General features: G+C 48.4%; 1 protein-coding gene across 1 annotated transcript in view; it reads left to right on the forward strand.

The window, feature by feature from the left end:
• LOC119958231 (POU domain, class 6, transcription factor 1-like) overlaps positions 1-25,738 on the forward strand; it is a 410,189-nt gene extending 384,451 nt beyond the window's left edge. The window contains 2 exon segments of the mRNA XM_038786639.1: positions 8,176-8,305; positions 25,549-25,738. Coding sequence (XP_038642567.1) covers positions 8,176-8,305; positions 25,549-25,721 — 303 coding nt within the window. The 3' untranslated portion in view covers positions 25,722-25,738.
• The last annotated feature ends 1,655 nt before the right edge of the window (positions 25,739-27,393 follow it).

Genomic DNA, 27,393 nt, shown 5'->3' on the forward strand with positions numbered 1-27,393 from the left:
CTGGGAAAATCAGGTTGGTAGTGGATCCCAAGAAAAGGAATTTGTGGAATGTCTAAGAGATGGTTTTTTGGAGCAGCTCGTGACAGAGCCCATGGGGAACAGGCAATTCTGGATTTGGTGATGTGTAATGAGGCAGACTTGATTAGGGAACTGAAGGTGAAGGAACCCTGAGGGGGCAGTGACCACAATATGACAGAGTTAACCCTACAGTTTAAGAGGGAGAAGCTGCAATCAGATGTAACGGGATTACAATTAAATAAGGGTAACTACAAAGACATGAGGGAGGAGCTGGCCAGAGTTGATTGGAGAAGGAGCCCAGCAGGGAAGACAGTGGAACAGCAATGGCAGGAGATTTGAGGGGTTATTAGGGAGGCACAGCAGAAATTTATCCTAAGGAGGAGGAAACATGCTAAGGGGAGGACAAGGAATCCATGGCTGACGAGGGATGTCAAGGACAGCATAAAAGCTAAAGAAAAAGCATACAAAGTGGCGTCGATTAGTGGGAAACCAGAGGACTGGAAAGCCGTTAAAAGCGAGCAGAGGATAACTAAAAAAGCAATAAGGGGGGAGAAGATGAAGTACGAGTGCAAGATAGCTAGTAATATAAAGGAAGATAGGAAGAGATTTTTTCAATACATGAAAGGTAAGAGAGAGGCAAAAATAGACATTGGACCACTAGAAAATGTGGCTGGAGAAGTAATAATAGGAAACAAAGAAATGGCAGATGAACTGAATAGTTACTTTGCATCAGTCTTCATGGTGGAAGACACCAGTGGGATGCCAGAGCTCCAGGAGAACCAGGGGGCAGAGGGGAATGCAGTGACCATCACTAAGGAGAAGGGTCTGGGGAAACTGAAAGGTCTGAAGGTGGATAAGTCACCTGAACGGATGGACTCCAGGGTTCTAAAAGAGATAGCCGAGGAGATTGTGGAGGCATTGGTGATGATCTTTCAGGAATCACTGGAGGCAGGAAGGGTCCCAGAGGACTGGAACGTGGCTAATTTAACACCGCTTTTTAAGAAGGGAGGGAGGCAGAAGACGGGAAATTATAGGCCGGTTAGCCTGACTCTGGTCATTGGTAAGATTTTAGAGTCCATTATTAAAGATGAGATCGCGGAGTACTTGGAAGTGCATGGTAACATAGGACTGAGTCCACACGGCTATGTCAAAGGGAGGTCATGTCTGACAAATCTGTTAGATTTCTTTGAGGAGGTAACAAGGAAGTTCGACAAAGGAGAACCAGTGGACGTGATTTATTTAGATTTCCAGAAGGCCTTTGACAAGGTGCCGCATAGGAGACTGTTAAATAAGTTAAGAGCCCATGGTGTTCAGGGTAAGATCCTGGCATGGATAGAGGATTGGCTGACTGGCAGAAGGCAGAGAGTGAGGATAAAGGGGTCTTTTTCAGGATGGCAGCGGTGACTAGTGGTGTGCTTCAGGGGTCTGTGTTGGGACCACAACTGTTCACAATATACATTAATGATCTGGAAGAAGGAACTGAAGGCACTGTTGCTAAGTTTTCAGATGTTACAAAGATCTGTAGAGGGGCAGGTTGTATTGAGGAAGCAGAATGAAGTGAAAATGAAAATCGCTTATTGTCACGAGTAGGCTTCAATGAAGTTACTGTGAAAAGCCCCTAGTCGCCACATTCCGGCGCCTGTCCGGGGAGGCTGGTACGGGAATCGAACCGTGCTGCTGGCCTGCTTGGTCTGCTTTAAAAGCCAGCGATTTAGCCGAGTGAGCTAAACCAAGGACTTGGACAAGCTAGGAGAGTGGGCAAAGAAGTGGCAAATGAAATGCAATGTGGAAAACTGTGAGGTTATGCACGTTGGAAGGAGGAATTTAGGCATAGACTATTTTCTAAATGGGGAAATTCTCAGGAAATCAGAAGCACAAAGGGACTTGTTCACAATTCTCTGAAGGTTAACGTGCAGGTTCAGTCGGCAGTTAAGAAGGCAATGTTAGCATTCATGTCAAGGTGGCTAGAATACAAGACCAGGGCTGTACTTCTGAGGCTGTATAAGGCTCTGGTCAGACCCCATTTGGAGTATTGTGAGCAGTTTTGGGCCCCGTATCTAAGGAAGGATGTGCTGGGCCTTGGAAAGGGTCTAGAGGAGGTTCACAAGAATGATCCCTGGAATGAAGAACTTGTCGTGTGAGGAACATTTGAGGACTCTGAGTCTGTGCTCGTTGGAGTTTAGAAGGATGAGGGGGGATCTTATTGAAATTTACAGGACACATTGAGGCCTGGATAGAGTGGACAGGGAGAGGATGTTTCCACTTGTAGGAAAAACTAGATACAGAGGGCACAATCTCAGGCTAAAGGGACAATCCTTTAAAACAGAGATGAGGAGGAATTTCTTCAGCCAGAGGGTGGTGAATCTGTGGAACTCTTTGCCGCAGAAGGCTGTGGAGGCCAATTCACTGAGTGTCTTTAAGACAGAGATAGATAGGTTCTTGATTAATAAGGGGATCAGAGGTTATGATGAGAAAAATATCAGCCATGATTGAATGGCGGAGCAGACTCGATGGGCCGAGTGGCCTAATTCTGCTCCTATGCCTTATGGTCTTATGGTAATGAGGCCGGTGAATTGTGGGAGATGCTGAAAAATGAGATCCACACCAAACAGTTAGCGAAGCAACCAGCCTGTTCTCGTCGGCAAAATCGGGATCGCACAAGAAACCAATTCTCATCACTTCAGCTCCATTTCCATACGATTAACGAGAGCCACCACATATCCAACTGCCTCCCGCGATTCAGCGGCCTCCCCAGCAAGTGGCCATGCTCATGCCGATTAGTACTCCTTTTGAAAAACGTGAACCTGGCGGAAGACTTCTGCAGGGAGCAGAGGAAGTGAGGCAAAGAGCCCAGGGGCACTGGACTTTCCACCATAGTGCTCGGCGGGGGGTGGGGGACCCTTGGCTGGGGGAGGGGGGGGGGGGAGGGGCACCCTCTGCACGAGTGGGCCGCCATGGGAGGGTGGGAGGGAGGCGCTGGGGGAAGGGGGGGGACAAATGCGCGCTGCACCATCATGCCAACCCCTGGATCGTGTGTCGCCGTTCCAGGAGCAACCCCTGTCCCTGCCCATCTGACACATCGACCACCCATAACCCCCACCGACTGCTGAAGCCTCTGGCTGTGTAGCTGAAGGCTATTGCTAATAGGAAATTGGCAATGGTGGTTAAGTGAGCACTTCACACAACCCAAGTGGATTCCTGTGGGTGGGCGGGCAATGTAACACGTGGCAGTCATTGCGCAGCATCCCAATCAGTCAGATCATGCTGTCTGGATACTGGGGAAGGCAACACCTACATCCAACATCAGAACACTCAGGGAATGGACACAGCTTTGGGGACATGTCCATGGCCGGAGGGTGGGTGAGTGCAATGGGGAGGGCACCAGCACCCAGTCCAGGTGAAATTATGTGCGGGTGTCCAGGTGCAGGGTCTGGGGCCTGGTGAGCAGGTGCCCCCACTGCGGCCGAGTGTGTGTGGGCAGGGCGTTGCGGGTTTGGGGGGGAGGAATCAATGGGGATTTGAGGGTCCCGGGGTGGAAGCCACCGCTGTTTGTTAGTCCAACACCCTCTCCCAATGCCTTCCAGATATTGAACGCTATGGCAGGGATTCTGGACCCAGAACTTCCCCGAGTGTTGCTGCTGCTAGGCCGGGGCAGCCAGACGCCGGAGATGCCAGCAGCAGTGTCTGCAGATGCTTTGCTGGACTCTTCGGGAGGGTTTAAACTAGTTTGGCAGGGTGATGGGAACCAGAGCTATGGATCAGAGGATATGGTAGCTGTTGAACAGGCAGAAATAGTATGCAGCGGGTCTGTGAGGAAGGATAGACAGTTGATAGGGCAAAGTTGTACTCAGTGGAATGGGTTAAAGTGTCTGTTTCAATGCAAGGAGTGTCAGGAATAAGGGAGATGAATTTAGAGCATGGATCAGTACTTGGAACTACGATGTTGTGGCCATTACGGAGACATGGATCTCACAGGGGCAGGAATGGCTGTTAGATGTTCCGGGTTTAGATGTTTTAAGAAGAATAGGGAGGGAGGTAAAAGAGGAGAGGGAGTGGCACTGTGAATTCGGGAGTACATCACAGCTGCAGAAAAGGAGGTAGTTGAGGAGGGTTTGTCTACTGGGTCAGTATGGGTGGGAGTCAGAAACAAGAATGGAGCAGTCACTTTATTGGGAGTTTTCTATAGACCCCCCAATAGCAGCAGAGAGATAGAGGAACAGATTGGGCGGCAGATCTTGGAAAAGTGCAGAAGTAACAGGGTTGTTGTCATGGGTGACTTCAACTTCCCTAATATTGACTGGAACCTCCTTACTGCAAATGGTTTGGATGGAGCAGATTTTGTCAGGTGTGTACAGGAAGGATTCCTGACTCAATATGTAGATCGGCCGACTAGGGGGGGTGGCCATATTGGACTTGGTGCTCGGCAACGAACCAGGCCAGGTGTCAGATGTCTCAGATGCGGAAAGCATTTCGGTGACAGTGACCACAACTCCTTGACCTTTACCATAGTCATGGAGAGGGAGAGGAACAGACAGTATGGGAAGGTATTTAATTGGGGGAGGGGAAATTATGCTGCTGTTAGACAGGAGCTGAGGAGCATAAATTGGGAACAATTGTTCTTGGGGAAACGCACAACAGTAATGTGGGGATTGTTTAAGGAGCACTTGCTGCGAGTGCTGAATAGTTTTGTCCCACTGAGACGAGGAAGGAATGGTAGGGTTAAGGAGCCTTGGATGACAAGAGAAGTGGAGTTTCTAGTCAAGAGGAAGAAGGAAGCTTACGTAAGGTTGAGGAAGCAAGGATCTGACACGGCTCTAGAGGCTTACAAGGAAGCCAGGAAGGAACTCAAAAATGGACTGAGGAGAGCTAGAAGGGTCATCAAAAAGCCCTGGCGGGAAGGATTAGGGAAAACCCCAAGGCATTCTACACTTATGTGAGAAATAAGAGGATGATCAGAGTGAGAGTGGGGCCGATCAGGGATAGTGGAGGCAACTTGTGCCTGGAGTCTGAAGAGATGGGGGAGGCCCTAAATGAATACTTTGCTTCAGTATTCACTGGAGAGAGGGGCCTTGTTGCCCATGAGAACAGCGTGAACCAGGTTAATAGACTCGAACAGGTTGATATTAAGAAGGAGGATGTGCTGTAAATTTTGAAAAGCATCAGGATAGATAAGTCCCCTGGGCCTGACGGGATATACCCAAGGTTACTACGGGAAGCGAGGGAGGAGATTGCTGCGCCATTGGCGATGATCTTTGCGTCCTCACTCTCCACTGGAGTAGTACTGGATGATTGGAGGGAGGCGAATGTTGTTCCCCTGTTTCAAGAACGGGAATAGGGAAATCCCTGGGAATTATAGAACCATCAGTCTTACGTCTGCGGTGAGAAAAATATTAGAAAGGATTCTGAAAGATAGGATTTATGATTATTTAGAAAAACATAGTTTGATTAAAGATAGTCAGCCTGGCTTTGTGAGGGGCAGGTCATGCCTCACAAGCCTCATTGAATTCTTCGAGGATGTGACGAGACACATTGATGAAGGTCGGGCAGTGGATGTGGTGTATACGGATTTCAGTAAGGCATTTGATAAGGTTCCCCATGGTAGGCTCATTCAGAAAATTAGAGAGCATGGGATACAGGGAAATCTGGCTGTCTGGATACAGAATTGGCTGGCCGAAAGAAGACAGCGAGTGGTAGTGGATGGAAAGTATTCCGCCTGGAGGTCGGTGACCAGTGGTGTCCCGCAAGGATCTTTTTCTGGGACCTCTGCTCTTTGTGGTTTTTATAAAAGACTTGGATGAGGAAGTGGAATGGTGGGTTAGTAAGTTTGCCGATGACACGTAGGTTGGGGAGTTGTAGATAGTGTTGAGTGCTGTTGCAGGCTACAACAGGACATTGACAGGATGCAGAGCTGGGCTGAGAAGTGACAGATGGAGTTCAACCTTGCTAAATGTGAAGTGATTCATTTTGGAAGGTTGAATTTGAATGCTGAATACATGTTTAAAGGCAGGATTTTTGGAAGTGTGGAGGAACAGAGGGATCTTGGGTTCCACGTACATAAATCCCTCAAAGTTGCCACCCAGGTTGATAGGGTTGTTAAGAAGGCGTATAGTGTGTTGGCTTTCATTAACAGGGGGATTGAGTTTAAGAGCCACAAGATTTTGCTGCAGCTTTATAAAATCCTGGTTAGACCACACTTGGAATATTGTGTCCAGTTCTGGTCGCCTCATTATAGGAAGGATGTGGATGCTTTGGAGAGGGTACAGAGGAGATTTACCAGGATGCTGCCTGGACTGGAGGGCATGTCTTATGAAGAAAGGTTGAGGGAGCTCGGACTTTTCTCACTGGAGTGAAGAAGGCAGAGAGGTGACTTGATAGAGGTGGACAAGGTGATGAGAGGCATGGATAGAGTGGATAGCCAGAGATTTTTCCCCAGGGCGGAAATGGCTGTCACGAGGGGGACATAATTTTAAGGTGATTGGAGGGAGGTATAGGGGAGATGTCAGAGGGAGGTTCTTTACACAGAGAGTGGTGGGTGTGTGGAATGCACTGCCAGCAGAGGGGGTGGAGTCAGAGTCATTAGGGACATTTAAGTGACTCTTGGACAGGCACATGGACAGCAGTAAATTGAAGGGGTGTAGGTTAGGTTGATCTTAGATTAGGATAAATGGTCGGCACAACATCGTGGGCTGAAGGGCCTGTACTGTGCTGTACTGTTCTATGTTGTATGTTCTGGAGGCGGTGGCCCATGTGCTGGATCCCGTCCCACACCCTGAGGACCCGGTCAAAAGGTTTTTAATGTGTCACAGGGGTCCCACTCTCCCGATGGTGCTGCACACTCTCCCCCCACCCCCGATGCCCTCAGTGATCCTCAACGTGTTCAACCTTCCTAACACGACCACTACGTTGCGGTGTCCCCCCAGGACGCACACTGAGGTGGAGGCAGCCAGCTGCTTACCTAGTCCTGTGGCCTATGATGTCCCTGACGGGCTTCCCCTGGGGCCAGAGTGCCCCGGCTCACTTGTTGACGGTGCATGCGCAGTCGTGTACCGTGTGCTGGATGGAGACACTCCCTCAGCAAAGGGGTGGAACTCGGGGGAGCTGGTAGCCACTATCCCCACTCCATGGGGGATGGATCCGGGTTGGCACCCAGCACCCCCTCCATCGGGCCCCGAGGCTCACCTTGGGACGAGGGGCAGCTGGTTCGATGCCCCTGCATCACCTGGCGCTGCCAGCCCTGGCGGCTCCCCGATGTCAGCATCATGGTGTCGACACCCTCGGCGATGTTCCTCAGTGATTGGGCCATGGTCTGCTGCAGCTCGGCAATGCCCACCTGAGACTGGGGCAAGCTCCACACCACCTCGGCCATTCCCATCGGATGCCCGTCATTCCTCTGCCATCTCTCCCGGTGATTGTGGGAGAGCTTCTCCTGAGGATACACGGAGAGAGTGGGGGGGGGGGTGAAGGAAGGGTTGAGGGGGTTGGAGGGAGGGTTGGGGGCTGCATGGAGAGTTGGGGGGGTGGATGCCCACGTGGGAGCGGAAACGTCTCTTGTGTGGGGGGTGGGGGAGCATTGTTGTCAACTCACCCGTGCTGCCTTGTGTAGGTTGTGATGCACGATCAATAACTACTGAAACGAGGATGTAGTCCAGATTGAAGGCTTTAATCAACAAGATGTTTCCCCAGCAGCTTGAGTACAGAAAGAGGCCGGCTGCTGGGAAACATGGGTTCTTATACCCCGCCTCACTGGGCGGAGCTACCTTACATTCCAACCAATGAAATGCAAATTGGGCCAATGAGCAGCGAGCCTTCTCCACCAACTTCTCCACCAATGGTAGCTCACACTCCCAGGTTCCGTAGTACCTCTAGTCATACTACCACAGGTTGTTGACTTTCTCACGAGACTGGAGGCCAGTCCTCCTGGTCACACTGCCCGAGCTGCTGGCCGCCACCACCTCGTCCCAGGCAGAGTTGCCGGCCTCGCTGGGCCAAACGCCGGGAAGCTCGCAGCAATTCTCGCTCCTTACCACACTTCGAAATCTAATGCTGCACCCGGCCACTCTCTTCAGGATAGCCCATGTGTGTTTCAGCAAAGTGGCTGGTGTTAAATGGAAATCACATGAACATTGCTCAACAGTATTTTTACTCCTTTTCACTCAGGTACAAACGTTCCAGACAATGGCCGCTGTAACTGAACCCACTGTGACATCAACTACAGCCGCTGCACCAACTGAACCCGTTACACAATGCAACACGCCCTCCACTGCTAGTGTGGGACAGCTAGTCAGCAGTAAGTAATCGACAAAAACTGTCAAAAATATTATCTGGTACTAATATGCAGTCACTTGATTGAGTTATCAAGTTTCACTACTTCCAACTGAATCTCAAACCATCAATTAATGTAGCTACTTACAATTGACAAGTCCAGTAAACGCATGCATGTGTTACTTTTTCCGGATCTCTGTGTCTAAATCCCCAGATCCCTTTCTTCCTCTGCCCCATTTCACACGGTTTTATGGCAGATTTTGGAGACCTCAGGAGGGAGCTCAAATCGAGAAATTTCAAACTCCCCTCGATTTTAAAAGTGCCCTGGACTGTGCAATTGTTCACTCTGGGGTGGGGAGTGGATGCGGGATGGAGATCACAGAATCACAGAATTGTTACGGCCCATCGTGCCTGCTAACATGACGTGTGCCTTTTCCCTGCCTTCTCCCTGGACCCCTGCGCATTATTTCTATTCAGATAATCATCGATTGCCGTCTCAGATGCCTCGATTGAACCTGCCTCCACCACACTTCCAGGCAGCACATTCCAAATCTGTGCCCTCTCGTTTTTGATCCTTTTAGGAGCAGGAAATTTCTCCTATCTACTCTGTCCAGCTCCTCATGATGTTGAACATTTCTATCAAACCTCCCCTTCGCCCTCTACTCTCCAAGGAGGACAGTCCCAGCCTCTCCAATCACTGGCTCGCCCGCTGACCCTAGAAGCAAATCCGAGGCAGCCACAGGTTCAGGTGAGAGCCGAAGCGGGCTGGTTAGCAGGTCTGCATTTGCTCTGTACGACTTTGTTCTGTACGAATTTGTGCCAGTTCTATGAGGTGTTGTTAGGCCCCCTGTCGAGCCACTTCCCACGGCCCCTCATCCTCTCCACACCACCTCAATACCAACTCATTCCCCCACCCATGGCCCTTCACACACTCAATGCCAACTCATCCAGCAGAGGGCAGTAGAGCGGAGCTGCTGATTGGCTGTTGCGGGGAAAATTTGCATCAGTGCATTGCTGTCACTGCATCCAGAACGTGTACCTGAGCAAGACACCCACCGTGTTCAAGTGAAGGCAAGCATCCAGCAGAGGGCAGTACAGTGGAGCTGCTGATTGGCTGTTGCGGGGAAAATTAGCATCAGTTCATTGCGGTCACCGTATCTTGAAGGTGGTTTGTGATAAGAACTGCACACAATACTCCAAATGTGGTCTAACCAAGGTCTTGTACGGTTGCAGCATAAATTTGCAGCTCTTAAACTCATTCCCCCTGTTAATAAATGATGTGGAGGTGCCGGCGTTGGACTGGGGTGAGCACAGTAAGAGGTCTTACAGCACCAGGTTAAAGTCAAACAGGTTTGTTTCAAACACGAGCTTTCGGAGCGCAGCTCCTTCCTCAGGTGAATGGAGAGGTATGTTCCAGAAACGTATATATAGACAAAGTCAGAGATGCTGGACAATACTTAGAATGTGAGCATTTGCAGGTAATTGAGTCTTTACAGATCCAGAGATAGGGGTAATCCCAGGTTAAAGAGATGTGAATTGTTTCAAGCCAGGACAGTTGGTAGGATTTCACAAGCCCAGGCCTGATGGTGGGGGGTGAATGTAATGCGACATGAATCCAAGATCCCGGTTGAGGCCGTACTCATGTGTGCGGAACTTGGCTGTAAGTTTCTGCTCAGCAATTCTGCATTGTCGCGCGTCCTGAAGGCCGCCTTGGAGAACGCTTACCCGGAGATCAGAGGCTGAATGCCCTTGACTGCTGAAGTGTTCCCCGACTGGAAGGGAACATTCCTGCCTAGTGATTGTCGCACGATGCCCGTTCATTCGTTGTCGCAGCGTCTGCATGGTCTCGCCAATGTACCACGCTTCGGGACATCCTTTCCTGCAGCGTATGAGGTAGACAACGTTGGCCGAGTCGCACGAGTATGTACCGCGTACCTGGTGGGTGGTGTTCTCACGTGTAAATGCTAACACACTATAGGCTTTCTTCACGGCTCTATCCACTTGGGTGGCAACTTTCAGAGATCTGTGGACATGAACTCCGAGAAATCCCTCCTCCTCCACATTCCTCAGAGCCCTGCCATTAACCCTGTAATCCACATTCAAATTTTTCCTACCAAAATTAATCACCTCAAACTTATCAGGGTTAAACTCCATCTGCCACTTTTTAGCCCAGCTCTGCATCCTATCAATGTCTCTTTGCAGCCTACAACAGCCCTCCACCTCATCCACTACTCCACCAATCTTGGTGTCATCAGCAAATTTACTGACCCACCCTTCAGCCCCCTCCTCCAAGTCATTGATAAACATCACAAATAGCAGAGGACCCAGCACTGATCCCTGTGGTACACCGCTGGTCACTGGGCTCCAGGATGAAAATTTCCCATCCACCACCCTCTGTCTTCTATGTGATAGCCAGTTACTGATCCAATCGGACATATTTGCCTCTGTGCCACGCCTCCTTACTTTCTGCATGAGCCGACCATGGGGCACCTTATCAAACGCCTTACTAAAATCCATGTATACGACATCAACTAAGTACATAGATGAAGGTAGAGCAGTTCATCTACACACTTAGTTACCTCCTCAAATAATACAATCAAATTTGTGAGGCAAGACTTACCCTTCACAAATCCGTCTGACTATCCTGGATTAAGCTGTATCTTTCCAAATTATCGTAAATCCTATCCCTCAGGACCCTTTCCAATAATTTACCTATGACCGAAGTGAGACTAACCGGCCTATAATTCCCAGGGTTATACCTGTTCCCTTTCTTGAACAAGGGGACAACATTCGCCTCGCTCCAGTCTTCTGGCACTATTCCTGTAGACAGTGAGGACATAAAGATCAAAGCCAAAGGCTCTGCAATCTCATCCCTCGCCTCCCAAAGAATCCTAGGATATATCCCATCAGGCCCAGGGGACTTATCTATCCTCAGGCTTTTCAACATTTCTAACACATCTTCCTTCCAAATATATATCTGTATCACACTATCCTCCTCAACAACATGGCCCCTCTCCTTTGTCAACACTGAAGAAAAGTATTCATTTAGGGCCTCTCCTATATCTTCAGACTCCATGCACATGTTCCCACTACTGTCCCTGACCAGCCCTAACTTCACCTTGGTCATTCTTTTATTCCTCACATAAGTGTAAAAAGCCTTGGGGGTTTTCCTTGATCCTACCCGCCAAGGACTTCTCATGCCCCCTCCCAGCTCTCCTAAGCTATTTCTTGAGCTCCTTCCTAGCTATCTTGTATCCCTCAAGTGCTCAAACTGAACCTTGTTTTCTCATCCTTACATAAGCCCCCTTCTTCCTCTTGACAAGACATTCAACCTCTTTTGTGAACCATGGTTCCCTCACACGGCCATTTCCTCCCTGCCTGACAGGGACATACCTATCAAGGACACACAGTATTTGCTCCACATCTCAACTGTGCCTGTCCCTGACAGTTCCTGTTTCCATCTTATGCTCCCCATTTCTTGCCCAATCGCATCGTAATTACCCTTCCCCCAGTTATAAACCTTGCCCTGCCGTATGTTCCTATCCCTCTCCATTGCTATAGAGAAAGTCAATGAATTGTGGAATCTCCACTTTGGAGATAGCAAAGTGCTCTCCCACAACCAAATCTAACACTTGGCCCGGTTCATTCCCCAGTACCAAATCCAATGTGGCCCCGCCTCTTGTCTGTCTATCCACATATTGTGTGAGGAAACCCTCCTGCACACACTGGATAAAAACAGCCCCATACAAACTATTCGAATTATAGTGGTTCCAATCCATATTTGGAAAGTTCAAGTCACCATGACAACTACCCTGTGACTACCGCACCTATCCAAAATCTGCATTGCAATCTTTTCCTCCACATCTCTGTTACTGTTTGGGGGCCTATAGAAAACTCCTAACAAAGTGACCGCTCCTTTCCTATTTCTATCTTCAGCCCACACTACCTCAGTACACAGGTCTTCCTCAAACTGCCTTTCTGCAGCTATTATACTATCCTTGATTAACAATGCTACTCGGGCAGCACGGTGGCACAGTGGTTAGCATTGCTGCCTACGGCGCTGGGGACCTGGGTTCGAATCCCGGCCCTGGGTCACTGTCTGTGAGGAGTTTGCACATTCTCCCCGTGTTTGCGTGGGTTTCACCCCCACAGCCCAAAGATGTGCAGGGTAAATTGCCCCTTAATTGGAAAAAATAATTGGGTACTCTAAATTTATATTTTAAAAAAACAATGCTACTCCTCCACCTCTTTTACCACCTTCCCTAATCTTACTGAAACATCTAAACCCCAGAACCTCCAACAACCATTCCTGTTCTATCCACGTCTCCGTAATGGCCACATCGTAGTCCCAGGTACCAATCCATGCTTCAAGCTCACCAACCTTATTCCTGATGCTCCTCGCATTGAAGTAGACTCACTTCAAACCACCTTCAGACCTGCAGGTCCACTCTTGTGACCTTGGTACCTTCCTCAGTACTGCATGACCCTCAACTTCCTGAACTCCAGCAATGCTATCTCCTGGACTACAAATCAGTTTCCCATCCCCCAGCCAAATTAGTTTAAACCCCCCCCCCCCCTTCCGAAGAGCCATAGCATATTTCCCTCCCAGGATATTGTTGCCCCTCTGGTTCAGGTGTAACCCGTCCTGATTATACAGGTCCCACCTTCACCAGAATGTGCTCCAATTATCCACGTACCTGAAACCCTCCCTCCTACACCAGAATGTGCTCCAATTATCCACGTACCTGAAACCCTCCCTCCTACACCAGAATGCGCTCCAATTATCCACGTACCTGAAACCCTCCCTCCTACACCATTCCTGTAGCCACGTGTTTAACTGCACTCTCTCCCTGTTCCTCACCTCACTAGTACGTGGCACCGGCAACAAACCAGAGATGACAACACGGTCTGCCCTGGCTCTCAGCTTCCACCCTAGCTCCCTGAATTCCTGTTTTACATCCCCGTCCCTTTTCCTACCTATGCCGTTGGTACCGATGTGGATCACGACTTGTGGCTGCTCCCCCTGAAGGATCCTGGAAACACGATCAGAGACGTCACGGACCTTGGCACCCGGGAGGCAACACACCAACCGTGAGTCTCTATCGTTGCCACAGAACTGCCTATCTGCACCTCTAACTATCGAGTCCCCAACAACTATTGCTCTCCTAATCTCCCCCCTTCCCTTCTGAGCCACAGGGACAGACTCAGTGCCACAGACCTGGTCACTGTAGCTGACCTCCAAAACGGTGTACCTGTTATAGAGGGGAGTAACCGCAGGGTATCCCTGCACTGACTGCTTCTTACCCTCCTTTTAAATGTCATCCAGCTACCTTCATTCTCAGGAGTAACTACATCCCTGTCGCTCCTATCTATAACCACCTCTGCCTCCTGAATGATCCTCAGTTCATCCAGCTCCAGTTCCCCAACACGGTCTCTGAGGAGCTGGAGTTGGGTGCACTTCCCGCAGGTGAAATCAGCAGGGCCACTGACGGTGTCCCTCACCTCGAACATCCTGCAGGAGGAACAGTGCACTGCCCTCTCTGCCATCCCTTCCATTTATCCACTTGACAATTACAGAGAGAAAGAAAAAGCTGACCTGATTTTCACAGGTTAGAGGTGATGGAAGGGTGGAGAGAGCAAACGGAAAGAAAAGCTTACCTCACCAACTCACCTGGAGTATTGTGGGCAGTTTTGGTCTCCTTCTCTGAGGAAGGATGTTCTTGCTCAAGAGGGGGAGCAGCGAAGGTTTACCAGGCTGATTCCAGGGATGGCGGGACTGTCATATGAGGAGAGATTGACAAGGTTGGGATTGTTCTCGATGGAGTTCAAATAGATCGCAGGTGGACATGTTGGTGATTAAGTTATTTGAAGGGGGGACCAAGAAGGTAGATGAGGGCAGTGCAGTTGACATTGTCTACATGGACTTTAGCAAGGCCTTTGACAAGGTACCCACATGGTAAGTTGTTGCAAAAGGTTCAATCTCACGGAATCCAGGGCGAAGTAGCCAATTGGATACAAAATTGGCTTGATGACCGAAGCCAAAGGGTGGTTGTGGAGGGTTGTTTTTCAAACTGGAGGCCTGTGACCAGCGGTGTGCCTAAGGGATCGGTGCTGGGTCCACTGTTATACATAGATACATAGAAGATAGGAGCAGGAAGAGGCCTTTTGGCCCTTCGAGCCTGCTCCACCATTCATCGCGATCATGGCTGATCATCCAACTCAATAGCCTAATCCTGCTTTCTCCCCATAGCCTTCGATCCCATTCTCCCCAAGTGCTATAACCAGCCGCCTCTTGAATATATTCAAAGTTTTAGCATCAACTACTTCCTGTGGTAATGAATTCCACAGGCTCACCACTCTTTGTGTGAAGAAATGTCTCCTTATCTCTGTCCGACATGGTTTACCCTGAATCCTCAGACTGTGACCCCTGGTTCTGGACACACCCACCATTGGGAACATCTTTCCTGCATCTACCCTGTCTAGTCCTGTTAGAATTTTATAAGTCTCTATGAGATTCCCCCCTCATTCTTCTGAACTCCAGCGAAAACAATCCCAAGCTAGTTGGGCCTCACGGTAGCATGGTGGTTAGCATCAATGCTTCACAGCTCCAGGGTCCCAGGTTTGATTCCCGGCTGGGTCACTGTCTGTGTGGAGTCTGCACGTCCTCCCCGTGTGTGCGTGGGTTTCCTCCGGGTGCTCCGGTTTCCTCCCACAGTCCAAAGATGTGCGGGTTAGGTGGATTGGCCATGCTAAATTGCCCGTAGTGTAAGGTTAATGGGGGGATTGTTGGGTTACGGGTATACGGGTTACGTGGGTTTAAGTAGGGTGATCATTGCTCGGCACAACATCGAGGGCCGAAGGGCCTGTTCTGTGCTGTACTGTTCTATGTTCTAGTGCATCTCTCATATGACAGTCCCGCCATCCCTGGAATCAATCTGGTAAACCTTCGCTGCACTCCCTCTAGAGCAAGAATATCCTTCCTCAGAGAAGGAGATCAAAACTGTACACAATACTCCAGATGAGGAGGAGGCATAGTTAGTAAGTTTGCAGATGCCACCAAGATTGGTGGCATAGTGGATAGTGAAGAAGGTTATATAAGATTGCAAAATCTGAATGCGGAATACAGGGTTAATGGTAGGGTTCTTGGCAATGTGGAGGAGCAGAGAGATCTTGGGGTCTATGTTCATTGTTCTTTGAAAGTTGCCACTCAAGTGGATAGAGCTGTGAAGAAGGCCTATGGTGTGCTAGCGTTCATTAGCAGAGGGATTGAATTTAAGAGCCGTGAGGTGATGATGCAGCTGTACAAAACCTTGGTCAGGCCACATTTGGAGTACTGTGTGCAGTTCTGGTCACCTCATTTTAGGAAGGATGTGGAAGCTTTGGAAAAGGTGCAAAGGAGATTTACCAGGATGTTGCCTGGAATGGAGAGTAGGTCTTATGAGGAAAGGTTGAGGGTGCTAGGCCTTTTCTCATTAGAACGGAGAAGGATGAGGGGCGACTTGATAGAGGTTTATAAGATGATCAGGGGAATAGATAGAGTAGATAGTCAGAGACTTTTTCCCCGGGTGGAACACACCATTACAAGGGGACATAAATTTAAGATAAATGGTGGAAGATATAGAGGGGATGTCAGAGGTAGGTTCTTTACCCAGAGAGTAGTGGGGGCATGGAATGCACTGCCTGTGGTAGTAGTTGAGTCGGAAAATTTATGGACCTTCAAACGGCTATTGGATAGGTACTTGGATTAGGGTAGAATAAGGGAGTGTAGGTTAACTTCTTAAGGGCAGCACGGTAGCATTGTGGATAGCACAATTGCTTCACAGCTCCAGGGTCCCAAGTTCGATTTCGACTTGGGTCACTGTCTGTGTGGAGTCTGCACATCCTCCCCGTGACTGCGTGGGTTTCCTCCGGGTACTCCGGTTTCCTCCCACAGTCCAAAGATGTGCAGGTTGGGTGGATTGGCCATGACAAATTGTCCAAAATTCTATGATTAACCTAGGACAAAAGTTCGGCGCAACATCGTGGGCCGAAGGGCCTGTTCTGTGCTGTATTTCTCTATCTCTATCTCTAACAGGACTTTGACCAATTGGGCTGCTGAATGGTAGATGGAGTTTAATTTGGATTGATGTGAGGTGATGCATTTTGGTAAATCAAATCAGGGCAGGTCCTACTCAGTTAATGGTAGGGAGTTGCGGAGAGTTAGAGAACAAAGAGATCTCGGAGTTACAAGTTCACAGCTCCTTGAAGGTGGAGTTGCAGGTGGACAGGGTGGTGAATAAGGCAATCAGCATGCTGGGTTTTATTGGTCAGAATATTGAATACAGGAGTTGGGACGTCTTGTTGAAGTTGGTAAAACCACACTAAGGGACAATTTAGCACGGCCAATCCACCTAACCTGCACATCTTTGGACACTAAGGGACAATTTAGCACGGCTAATCTACCTAACCTGCACATCTTTGGACACTAAGTGACTATTTATAATGGCCAATCCACCTAACCTGTACATCTTTGGACACTAAGGGACAATTTATAATGGCCAATCCACCTAACCTGCACATGTTTGGACACTAAGGGGCAATTTAGCATGGCCAATCCACCTAACCTGCACATGTTTGGACACTAAGGGGCAATTTAGCATGGCCAATCCACCTAACCTGTACATCTTTGGACACTAAGGGACAATTTATAATGGCCAATCCACCTAACCTGCACATCTTTGGACACTAAGGGACAATTTATAATGGCCAATCCACCTAATCTGTACATCTTTGGACACTAAGGGACAATTTAGCATGGCCAATCCACCTAACCTGCACATCTTTGGACACTAAGGGGCAATTTAGCATGGCCAATCCACCTAACCTGCACATGTTTGGACACTAAGGGACAATTTATAATGGCCAATCCACCTAACCTGCACATCTTTGGGCACTAATGGACAATTTATAATGGCCAATCCACCTAACCTGCACATCTTTGGACACTAAGGGACAATTTATAATGGCCAATCCACCTAACCTGCACATGTTTGGACACTAAGGGACAATTTAGCATGGCCTATCCACCTAACCTGCACATCTTTGGACACTAAGTGATGGATCTCTGTGTCTATTTGGAACCCTGGATATACATTATCCCTTCTTAGTTCCCAAATAACAGAGATTCAGGCTGTGCTTTTTGGCAAAGTTTTGTTAAACTTTATTTGTCAGCTTTGTCTACTGGTGAACTTTTGTTAAAATACAAACTTGACTATAATTATAGTTAATTAAACATATGGTCTCAGTATGATTATGACCAGTTGGGAGGGTTACTTGGGGTGGTGTCGGACTGGATTATTGATATGTTGGTACCATCCCTTCAAAGTGTTTAATGGGTGGCCTGCAGATTGCCATCTCTTAACCTCATCGTTTCTCATTTTTTGTAGTCTGGTATCTCCACATTTGGGAAGGGTATGGTCATGATTTTGGAAAATGTACCATTTGGGATAAAGTAAAAGGAACAGGCTGCAGTGGGATACCTACTTGGGAATTGGTAGGGATAGAAGAACACACCCAGTACTTCAAGACGTTAAAGTCTCTCGCAAACATGTAACTGAAAATCAATATTGTGGCAAACATTTTTACACATTTGGATTTTTGCACGCGCATTTCACGTGTGACGCGTGAATCCAGGATTTCTTTCCTTGGAGTTTCACAGCTGACTGGGTTGTGAGTACCACTTGATAGGGGCCCTCCCACTTGGCCCCTAATGGTTCGCGCTGGAGTTTCCGACACCTGTTGGAAAGCAGAACTGACAGCATTTGTTAAGTTTTGACAATAACTGAGTAAAGCATCACTTATCAGATGACAGTCTGCCTTTCTTAAGTCAATAGTTCCCGGCAGGGACATGAGTCTGTCTGTGATAACGTCAAATGGGCTTAGGCCTGTTGTTCTGTTTGGGGTTGCTCTTATACTGCACAATACTAGTGCCAAGGCTTGAACCCAATTCATGCCTTCTTGATTGTATTTGGACAGCACGGTAGCATTGTGGATAGCACAATCGCTTCACAGCTCCAGGGTCCCAGGTTCGATTCCGGCTTGGGTCACTGTCTGTGCGGGGTCTGCACATCCTCCCTGTGTGTGCGTGGGTTTCCTCCGGGTGCTCCGGTTTCCTCCCACAGTCCAAAGATGTGCAGGTTAGGTGGATTGGCCATGATTAATTGCCCCTAGTGTCCAAAATTGCCCTTAGTGTTGGGTGGGGTTATGGGGATAGGGTGGAGGTGTTAACCTTGGGTAGGGTGCTCTTTCCGGGAGCCGGTGAAGACTCGATGGGCCGAATGGCCTCCTTCTACACTGTAAATTCTATGTAATTCTATGTAAGTGTTCTTTTAAAGTCCGGTTTATGCGTTCCACTTGTCCTGATGATTCTGGATGATAAGGGCAGTGTCGATTCCAATCGATGTTCTATAACCTGCGTACCCCCTGGCAAACAGCACCTGTAAAGTGGGTTCCATTGTCTGAGTCGATGCTAGCTGGTACTCCCCATCTGGGAATATAGCCTTTGTATCTGACTTTGGCTGTATGGGTGGCTGTAGCCCTCCTGGCTGGAGCAGCCTCGACCCATCGAGAGAACCTATCCACTATTACAAGGACGTCAGTGTATCTTTGACATGCAGGAAGGCTGATGTAATCGGCCTGTATGTTCTGGAATGATCCTTCAGGAGCTTTTAGTTGAGGTATTGATGTTATGTGTTCCAAGTTCTTTTTTTAACAGGTTACACAACGGTTTGACACCAATTGTGCATGTTTTTTTAATCCTTTGCAGTACCAACTTCTCTGGAATCGAACCACCATCTGTTGAGGTGATAGATGTCCCCATGAATGGATCTGTTGGGTCAGAAATGGCATCAGTGCCTGTAGTGGAACTGGTTCATCCGTCTGAACTTGTCTCCAAATATCATCATCATACCACTGGATACCTGAGTCTAACCATGACCATTGCTCTTCTCGAGTAGAGTTATGTTGCATTTCACATAGATCTTGTAATAAATTGGTCACTCCCAATTTGTAGATGTGTCTTGGTTCTGCTGAAGAATCCCACTGGGAGGCAGCTTCCTTTGCTGTTTGGTCTGCAAGGGTGTTTCCTTGTGCTTCTCTAGTGTTTCCTTGAGTATGGGCCTTACACTTGAGAATAGATACTTCTTTTGGCAAAGCCATGGCTTCTAGGAGGTTTTGGTCTTCCTTCCCATTTTAGATAGGTGTCCCTGCTGTGGTGAGGAATCCTCTTTTTTTCTTCACAAGTGGCCAAAATCATCGGCTACTCCAAAACCGTATCTGGAGTCGGTACAGATGTTAACTGTTTGATCTTTTGCTACACGGCGACATGCTTCTGCTAGTGCCCTCAATTCGGCCTGTTGAGCTGATGTTCCTGGGGACAAACTTCCTTTTGCCATTATTTGTGACTGCCCATCCAGCCTTTCTGATACCTTGTCAATAAAGGAGGAATCATCTGTAAATAGACCCAAATCTGGATTTTGTAGTGGTTCTTCTACCAGGCATGCCTCCTTCATTTCCTCTGTTACTTCCATATAGTCATGTTCCTCTTCTTCTCCACCCTTTTGCTCCTCGGGAAGCGGGAGCAAAGATGATGGATTTACGGGGCTTGCACAGTGGAAGTGAAGATTAGCTGCTTCCAAAACTGCTGTCCACCTGGCTGATGTAACGTGTGATACTCTGTTCATGGAGAGTAGAGAATGGACTGCATGGGGACATGTGATGGTCAATTGCTGATCTAGGACAAGGCCTGCTGTCGCCGTCACGGCTCAACATGTGGCTTCCATGACTCTGAGGCAGCTGCCATATGCCAGGGCCACATTGTCCAGTTTGACGGAGTAGTATCCTACAGGTCTTAGCTGGTCACCATGTTCTTAGGCTCGTACTGTTGTCATGTACCCTTCTTTCTCATGAACAAACATGGTGAAAGGTTTTCCATTGTTTGGAATTCCTGGAGCAAGTGCTGAGCCTGTTTCAGCTTCAAGAATGACTCTCCCTGTTCCGTTGTGAGGTCAACCGTGTCTTTTGATTTTCGTTGCCTTTTAAGAGGTCATTCAATGGTTGAGCTATCTGAGTAAATGAATCAATCCAATTTCTGTTAAAATTGCATAGTCCCAAAAAGGATCTCACCTCCTGGACAGTTGTAGGCTCTTTGGCGGCTTTGATGGCAGAGTAAGTTCCCTTTTGCCTTTAGATATTTTCTGACCTAAGTAGACAACTTCATCCTGGGAAATTTGTCCTTTGGCAAGGCTGGCTTTGAGTCCATTGTAGCTAAGATGGTCTAAAAGGACACACAATTCTCTTTCATGGTCTTCTTCATCAATGGAGGCCACTAGGATGTCATCTACGTACTGGATAATGGTGGAAGGCATATCAGGCAGTTCCCTCAGGTGGTCCTGTAGAGCCATGTGGAAAACAGTAGGGCTGTTGTGAAATCGTTGTGGTAGTCTGGTCCATGTGTATTGTTGTTGTCTGATGGTGGAAGCAAACCACCCCCTCTGCCAGTGGCACTGACCAAAAGCCATTGGCCATGTCTATAACTGAAAACCATTGAAGGTCTGGTGTTAAGGCATTAAAGATGGTGGATGGATCGGCTACCAAAGGAGCTTTTCTGACAATGTATTTGTTGGCCCTTCCATAGTCAATAGTCAGGCGCCATGTGCCATTAGCCTTCTTGACAGGCCACACTGGACTGTTTGATGAACTATGAACTTGCGCTACTACTCCTCTGTCTTCCAATTGCTTCAGTACAGGTAGTATTCCCTCTATTGAGGAGGGGTTATTAGGGTACTGTTTGGTACATGGTGGTGCTACTCCAGTGAAGGATGCTGCTCCCATGTTTAATAGGCCACAGCCATTTTTGTCCTTGGCCCAAATTGAGTGGTTCTCCAGTTGGCTCTTTTTGAGATGTCTGATGGACCATGTGACTTTTCCATTCTCAAAATTAAGAGAAGAATTTAATTGGGCTAGTATATCCATGCCCAGAAGGGCCTGGGTTACTGGGCCTATCCAGATGGAAGCCATCAAAATAACAATAGGAAGTAAGCGCGGGTCCTCCCTCCTACCTGGAATTCCATTCCGGAATGCTCCCTCCAAACTGTTTGAAACCTTTCCTCATAGTCTGGGAGATTCTCCAAATGCTTTTGAACACAGGATGTTACTTTTCCCCTGTCAGTTTTAGGTGGGTTGAATCTTAATAGCCATTCTTTAATTGCCTGCCAACCCGCTTCCAGATTTTGTAAATCATCACCCGCCTAGGGCTAACCGAACTTCTTTCAAGAGTATTTGACTATCACGGGCCTTAACCATCACAGACAGAACCTGTACCCCATCTAACGGATGGAGACGGTAAATATTCTGTAAGCGCTGTAGCTGATCCCAGGTGGCTAACCCCCTGCCTTCTTAGGGTGCGAGAGTTGTTTGGCCCAGCGATCAACATGATCGGGCTCTGCCGGATCATGGACCCAATGTCGGGCGTATTGAGATTTAGTGATTGTTACGTCGTTTTCAGATGTTTCGGTCGCTTCAACCGTAACTCTTTGGTGCGTAATGGGGCGAGTCGTAATGTCCCAGTCCTGCCAGCAGGGTCGTTTTTTGCGTCACTGCCATCGTCCGAGCGAACTAGTTTCCTTTGTTCAGCGCCTCGTGTAGTGATAACAATCTCAGAGCCTGCTGAAGCTGTGTCGAGAGGCCCTTGAATCGGGGTTAGCTGGGTGTTTTGGCCGACTACACTCGCATTGCAGGCGGGTGTGGGGACTAGCTGAGGTTGAGCATTCGTGAGGACAAGGGCCATCGAACCCGGCCCGGACATGGGGTATGTTGGCCGGACCACAGCTGTGTAGTCTGTGTCAGAGGATTCATAGTCACCATGGCAGCAGCAGCTGGCGGCAATGTCGGAGCTGATAAAGGTGGCATTGCCATCAAATTTAATTTGGGCGGGCTAGGTGTAAGTATAGTCGGGGTCTGAATTAATCCTGACTCCGCCTGTGGTGGAATTGTTTGGGCTGGAGAATTGAGAAATAGCTGAGGGTCTGCCGGCTTCAGGTTGATTGTTTTTAGCGAAGACACTAGTTGAGTTTTCATTCAATTACAAATCTTGGTTATTCTTCAAATCATGATACACAGTACAAAATTACTGATTGATTTAAACAAAAGAAAGATGGCGATTTAGCAAAAGCAAGCAAAGAAAACAAGTTTCAGAAAGAAGTAGATTGATTCCAGAATGGATTTTCCCATCCCGACAAGTGATTTTTAAGAAGATTATTATCTTAAAGTTTCGTCTCCTTTTCATCTCTGATTGGTTTTAACTAATTTATAATTCACTCAATTCAACCAAAGTGTCTGTCTGTCAATTTTGAGAGAGATATGTATTTAAATAAGTTGGTGTGAATTTTACATTCCATCGCTTGCCAATTTTCCAAATAATTGACACCTGCATCTCAACATTAATTAGAAAACAACACAGCCATCAGGGCATTGTGACCTTAGACTGTGTATTACCATGGAAACAGAACTGTCCAGGCTGGGAAAGCGGTAACATACAATAGGGTCTCTTTGCTAGTTGGTGTCATTAACCTTCAGTCTCTCGCTGTTTGCAAAATGTAAAACCTGAGAAAGAATTTAGAGAGTGTTATCTGGATTAACCCTTAGCGGATTCCCAGCTATAGTTGCACTGAATGAGTTCTCATTTAAACCTCTTATATCTGACTGGAATAGACAATTTCTATCACTAAGGGACAATTTAACATGGCCAATCCACCTAACCTAACAAGCAGTAGGCAGCACGTGGCGCAGTGGTTAGCACTGTTGTCTCATGGCACCGAGGACCCGGATTCGATCCCGGCCCTGGGTCACTGTCCGTGTGGAGTTTGCACATTCTCCCCGTGTCTGCGTGTGTCTCACCCCCATGACCCAAAGATGTGCAGGTTAGGTGGATTGGACACGCTAAATTGCCCCTTAATTGGGGGGAAAAATAACTGCATACTTTAAAAAGAAACAGATGTTTAACAAGCAGAACCCCCTCCTGTTAAATGAATGAAACTGAAGCTTTATGTGGATTCATTCCATAGCCCGACACCTTGTGCTCCAGATTGACATCTCAGCTGAGCACTGGATCTGCCATTTTGAATGAATTCAAATACACATGGGAAGTGGGCATTTGTTACCCATCAAATCCAGGCCCTTACAACTCTGCAGTTCGTATTGCTATGGCCTGGCTGGCCTGGATGATTGTATCAATCTGGAATAGTAAAAATCAAGCAGCGTGGTGATCTACGTCTTGACTGATAACCTTGCAGGAAGTAGACTGTGTCTTCAGGCCTTCCTGCAGAGTTTCACACTAGTAGCCAATTACTTCCCTCATTCGGCTCTGGCTCCACATGCATTGCTCTTCTGACTAATCCTTGCACATCCTTGCTTGTCTGTATACACACTGTGGGGGAGTTGATGGTGTCGTCTTCTCATGGCGCTTCATTTAATGGATCTACATCCTCTCCTGCATCTCTCCAACTGAATACAGGGATACCTGTTGAAAAGACCTTTTCAGCTCCTGGGTCCTTATGAACAGTTTTGAGAGGTGGAAGGTCAAAACTCTGAGGAAAACCCAGGAAAACTGTAAATGTCAGGAAGAAACAAATCAAAGACCTGGAAAAATGTTGCGACAGAACTTCAGAGATGGATCTGCAAAGTTTGGAAATTCCTCCTCGCCCAGGACATGTTAGCATAAGGTGACCTCTCACCCCGCCAAGCCTGGATTTTAGCAGCCACCAGAAAAGTATAAATCCCAGGAAATTTGGGGCTAAAGCTGTGTCAATGAGTACCCGTGGTCTGTAAGGTCATCTTCTGCCTCAATTTCCTTCACCTTTATGCTGAAACTCATCATTATGTCATTTTTCAAATTCATTCATGAAATGTGGGCGTTGCTGGCGAGGCATTTATAGCCCTTCGCGAATTGTCCTTGAACTGAGTGGCATTTTGGAGTTCACCGCGTTGCTGTGGGTCTGGAGTCACATGTAGGCCAGACCGGGTAAGCACAGCAGATTTCCCCATGAGTGAATTGAAGGGTTTTTAAAACAAGCAACAATCACTTTATGGTCATCATTAAACATTCGAATTCCACCATCTGTTGTGATTCCCCAGAGCATTAGGGGCAGCACGGTAGCACAGTGGTTAGCATTGTCGCTTCACAGCTCCAGGGTCCCAGGTTCGATTCCTGGCTTGGGTCACTGTCTGTGCGGAGTCTGCACGTTCTCCCCGTGTGTGCGTTGGTTCCCTCCGGGTGCTCCGGTTTCCTCCCACAGTCCAAAGATGTGCAGGTTAGGTGGATTGGCCAATGATAAATTGCCCTTAATTTCCAAAGCGGTTGGGTGGGGTTGCTGGGTTACGGGTATGGAGTGGTGTTGTGGGCTTAAATGGGGTGCCCTTTCCAAGCGCCGGTGTAGGCTCGATGGGCCGAATGGCCTCCTTCTGCACTGTAAATCCTATGATATCAGTGTCTCTATTACCCTGGGTCTCTGGGTGACGAGTGCAGCAAAAATACACACAGGGCAGCACGGTAGCATAGTGGTTAGCACTGTTGCTTCACAGTGCCAGGGTCCCAGGTTCGATTCCCCGCTGGGTCACTGTCTGTGTGAAGTCTGCACGTTCTCCCCGTGTCTGCGTGGGTTTCCTCTGGGTGCTCCGGTTTCCTCCCACAGTCCAAAGACGTGCAGGTTAGGTGGATTGGCCATGATAAATTGCCCTTAGTGTCCAAAAAGGTTAGGAGGGGTTATTGGGTTGCGGGAATAGGGTGGAAGTGAGGGTTTAAGTGGGTCGGTGCAGACTCGATGGGCCGAATGGCCTCCTTCTGCATTGTATGTTCTATGTACTAATGTCACTCGGCCAGCACTGCCTTGCTGGTGTTTGGCAGACATTGTGAGGAAATTTCTATGTCTGGCAGTGGTATACTGACGAGTGTTTATAGTTCTGGTCTGCAAAGCCTTGGTTTTTAACTTGCTGTGGCAGGTGACAAAACTGCCCTGGTCACAGCATCTGCCTCTGGCAAAGACCCTTTAAAACCATCTCCTGTGGGATCAGTGAGTATTTGGCTAATTTTAACTCTCTGCGGGTTGGACAAGCTAAAGCTGCTGTCTAACAATGTCAAAGTTCTGGTTGAAGTAACCTCAATTCGCAACAAATTGAATTGCTGGCTGTCAAAAGAATCTGATCTGGGAATATTATCTCTTTCGATTTTCTTAGAGCCTCAAAGTGCACCCACTGAAGTGGATGGAATAAACCTGGAAGAGATTCGTGAATTTGCAAAGAATTTTAAGATCCGTCGACTGTCCCTTGGACTGACGCAGACCCAGGTTGGACAGGCACTGAGTGCTGCAGAGGGACCAGCATACAGCCAGTCAGCCATCTGCAGGTAACGCAAACCACCAAGGTGGTATTTCAAACTAAGCAGGTGGCAGGGGAAGTAATACATATAACTGTGCCGGCTGTAAACATCTAGGACTCTCGGACACGAATGATCCCTGGGATCACAGTGGAAGTAGCAGGAGAAATCATTTCCATGCAAGGATTAGAAGAAAATTACACAAGTCGGAATTTTGAAATAGAACCAGAAAGTGCAAAGCAGCTGAAAACAAGGTTCTCCCAAAAGAGAACAAAGTCCCCGAGCGAGCACATTTAGCCGCGTGTTTCCCGGCACACACAGTGCTGGGAAACACATGGCTATTCAACGTGACTCGTGTTGTGTAAGGGGCCTGAACAGGGAACACACGGCTGAGGCCGCACAGAGCCCAGATTTGTCCAGTGGGGAGCGCCATTTTCCAAGGCCCTCAAAATAATCCCCGACTTTCCCCCCCTCCCCGCCCGAACGCACTATGAGAGGGTTCTCAGCCCCTCCTAACACTCACAGCAGGCACCCCGGCTCGATCACTCAGACATAACATGCCAGCTTGGCAGTGTCACCCAGGTGGCAATGTACCAGGCTGGCCCTGCCAGGGTACCACCTTGCCCAAAGGACATGCAGCTAGGGGCCACCAATCCCCTGGGAGACCCCCCCATGAGTGGCATTCTGTCTGCCCCTGGTTTGTGTGTACCAGTGCTGAACGCCGCCCACCCGAGGTCTCTGTGGTGAAGGGGGTGAATCCCAAAGCCTCAGGTTCCTCAGGAATCTGCACAGTGAGAGTCAGGCTGACTACCTCGTTCTAATATGTAGATTTGCCAAAAAGTGATCCCACCCACAATGGGCCGGATTCACATCACAACGTTTCCCGGGATAGTGTTGGATCACGCAAGGAGTGGCAAGCTGGGTAGATCCTGGGGGCAGATCTCCCGGCTTCCATCGGCTACTCTGCAAGAGACGAGCTGCTTTTCTGGCGTAGCGTGGCCATTGGATCGCGCGTCCAAGCAAAACGTTTACTTTTCATTTGGGTTCCTTCATCAAAACGGATATATTTTCAAATTAAATAACTTCCCATCAGCCATTTAAACCAGCTGATCTGAGGCCCTATCCAAGCTGATCTGAGGCCCTATCCAAGCTGATCTGAGGCCCTATCCAAGCTGATCTGAGGCCCTATCCAAGCTGATCTGAGGCCCTATCCAAGCTGATCTGAGCCCCTATCCAAGCTGATCTGAGGCCCTATCCAAGCTGATCTGAGGCCCTATCCAAGCTGATCTGAGGCCCTATCCAAGCTGATCTGAGGCCCTATCCAAGCTGATCTGAGGCCCTATCCAAGCTGATCTGAGGCCCTATCCAAGCTGATCTGAGGCCCTATCCAAGCTGATCTGAGGCCCTATCCAAGCTGATCTGAAGCCCTATCCAAGCTGATCTGAGGCCCTATCCAAGCTGATCTGAGGCCCTATCCAAGCTGATCTGAGGTCTGATCCAAGCTGATCTGAGGCCCTATCCAAGCTGATCTGAGGCCCTATCCAAGCTGATCTGAGGCCCTATCCAAGCTGATCTGAGGCCCTATCCAAGCTGATCTGAGGCCCTATCCAAGCTGATCTGAGGCCCTATCCAAGCTGATCTGAGGCCCAATCCAAGCTGATCTGAGGCCCTATCCAAGCTGATCTGAGGCCCTATCCAAGCTGATC

The sequence above is a fragment of the Scyliorhinus canicula genome, chromosome 28 (assembly GCF_902713615.1).
Source record: "Scyliorhinus canicula chromosome 28, sScyCan1.1, whole genome shotgun sequence".
Classification (NCBI taxonomy): Eukaryota; Metazoa; Chordata; class Chondrichthyes; order Carcharhiniformes; family Scyliorhinidae; genus Scyliorhinus; species Scyliorhinus canicula.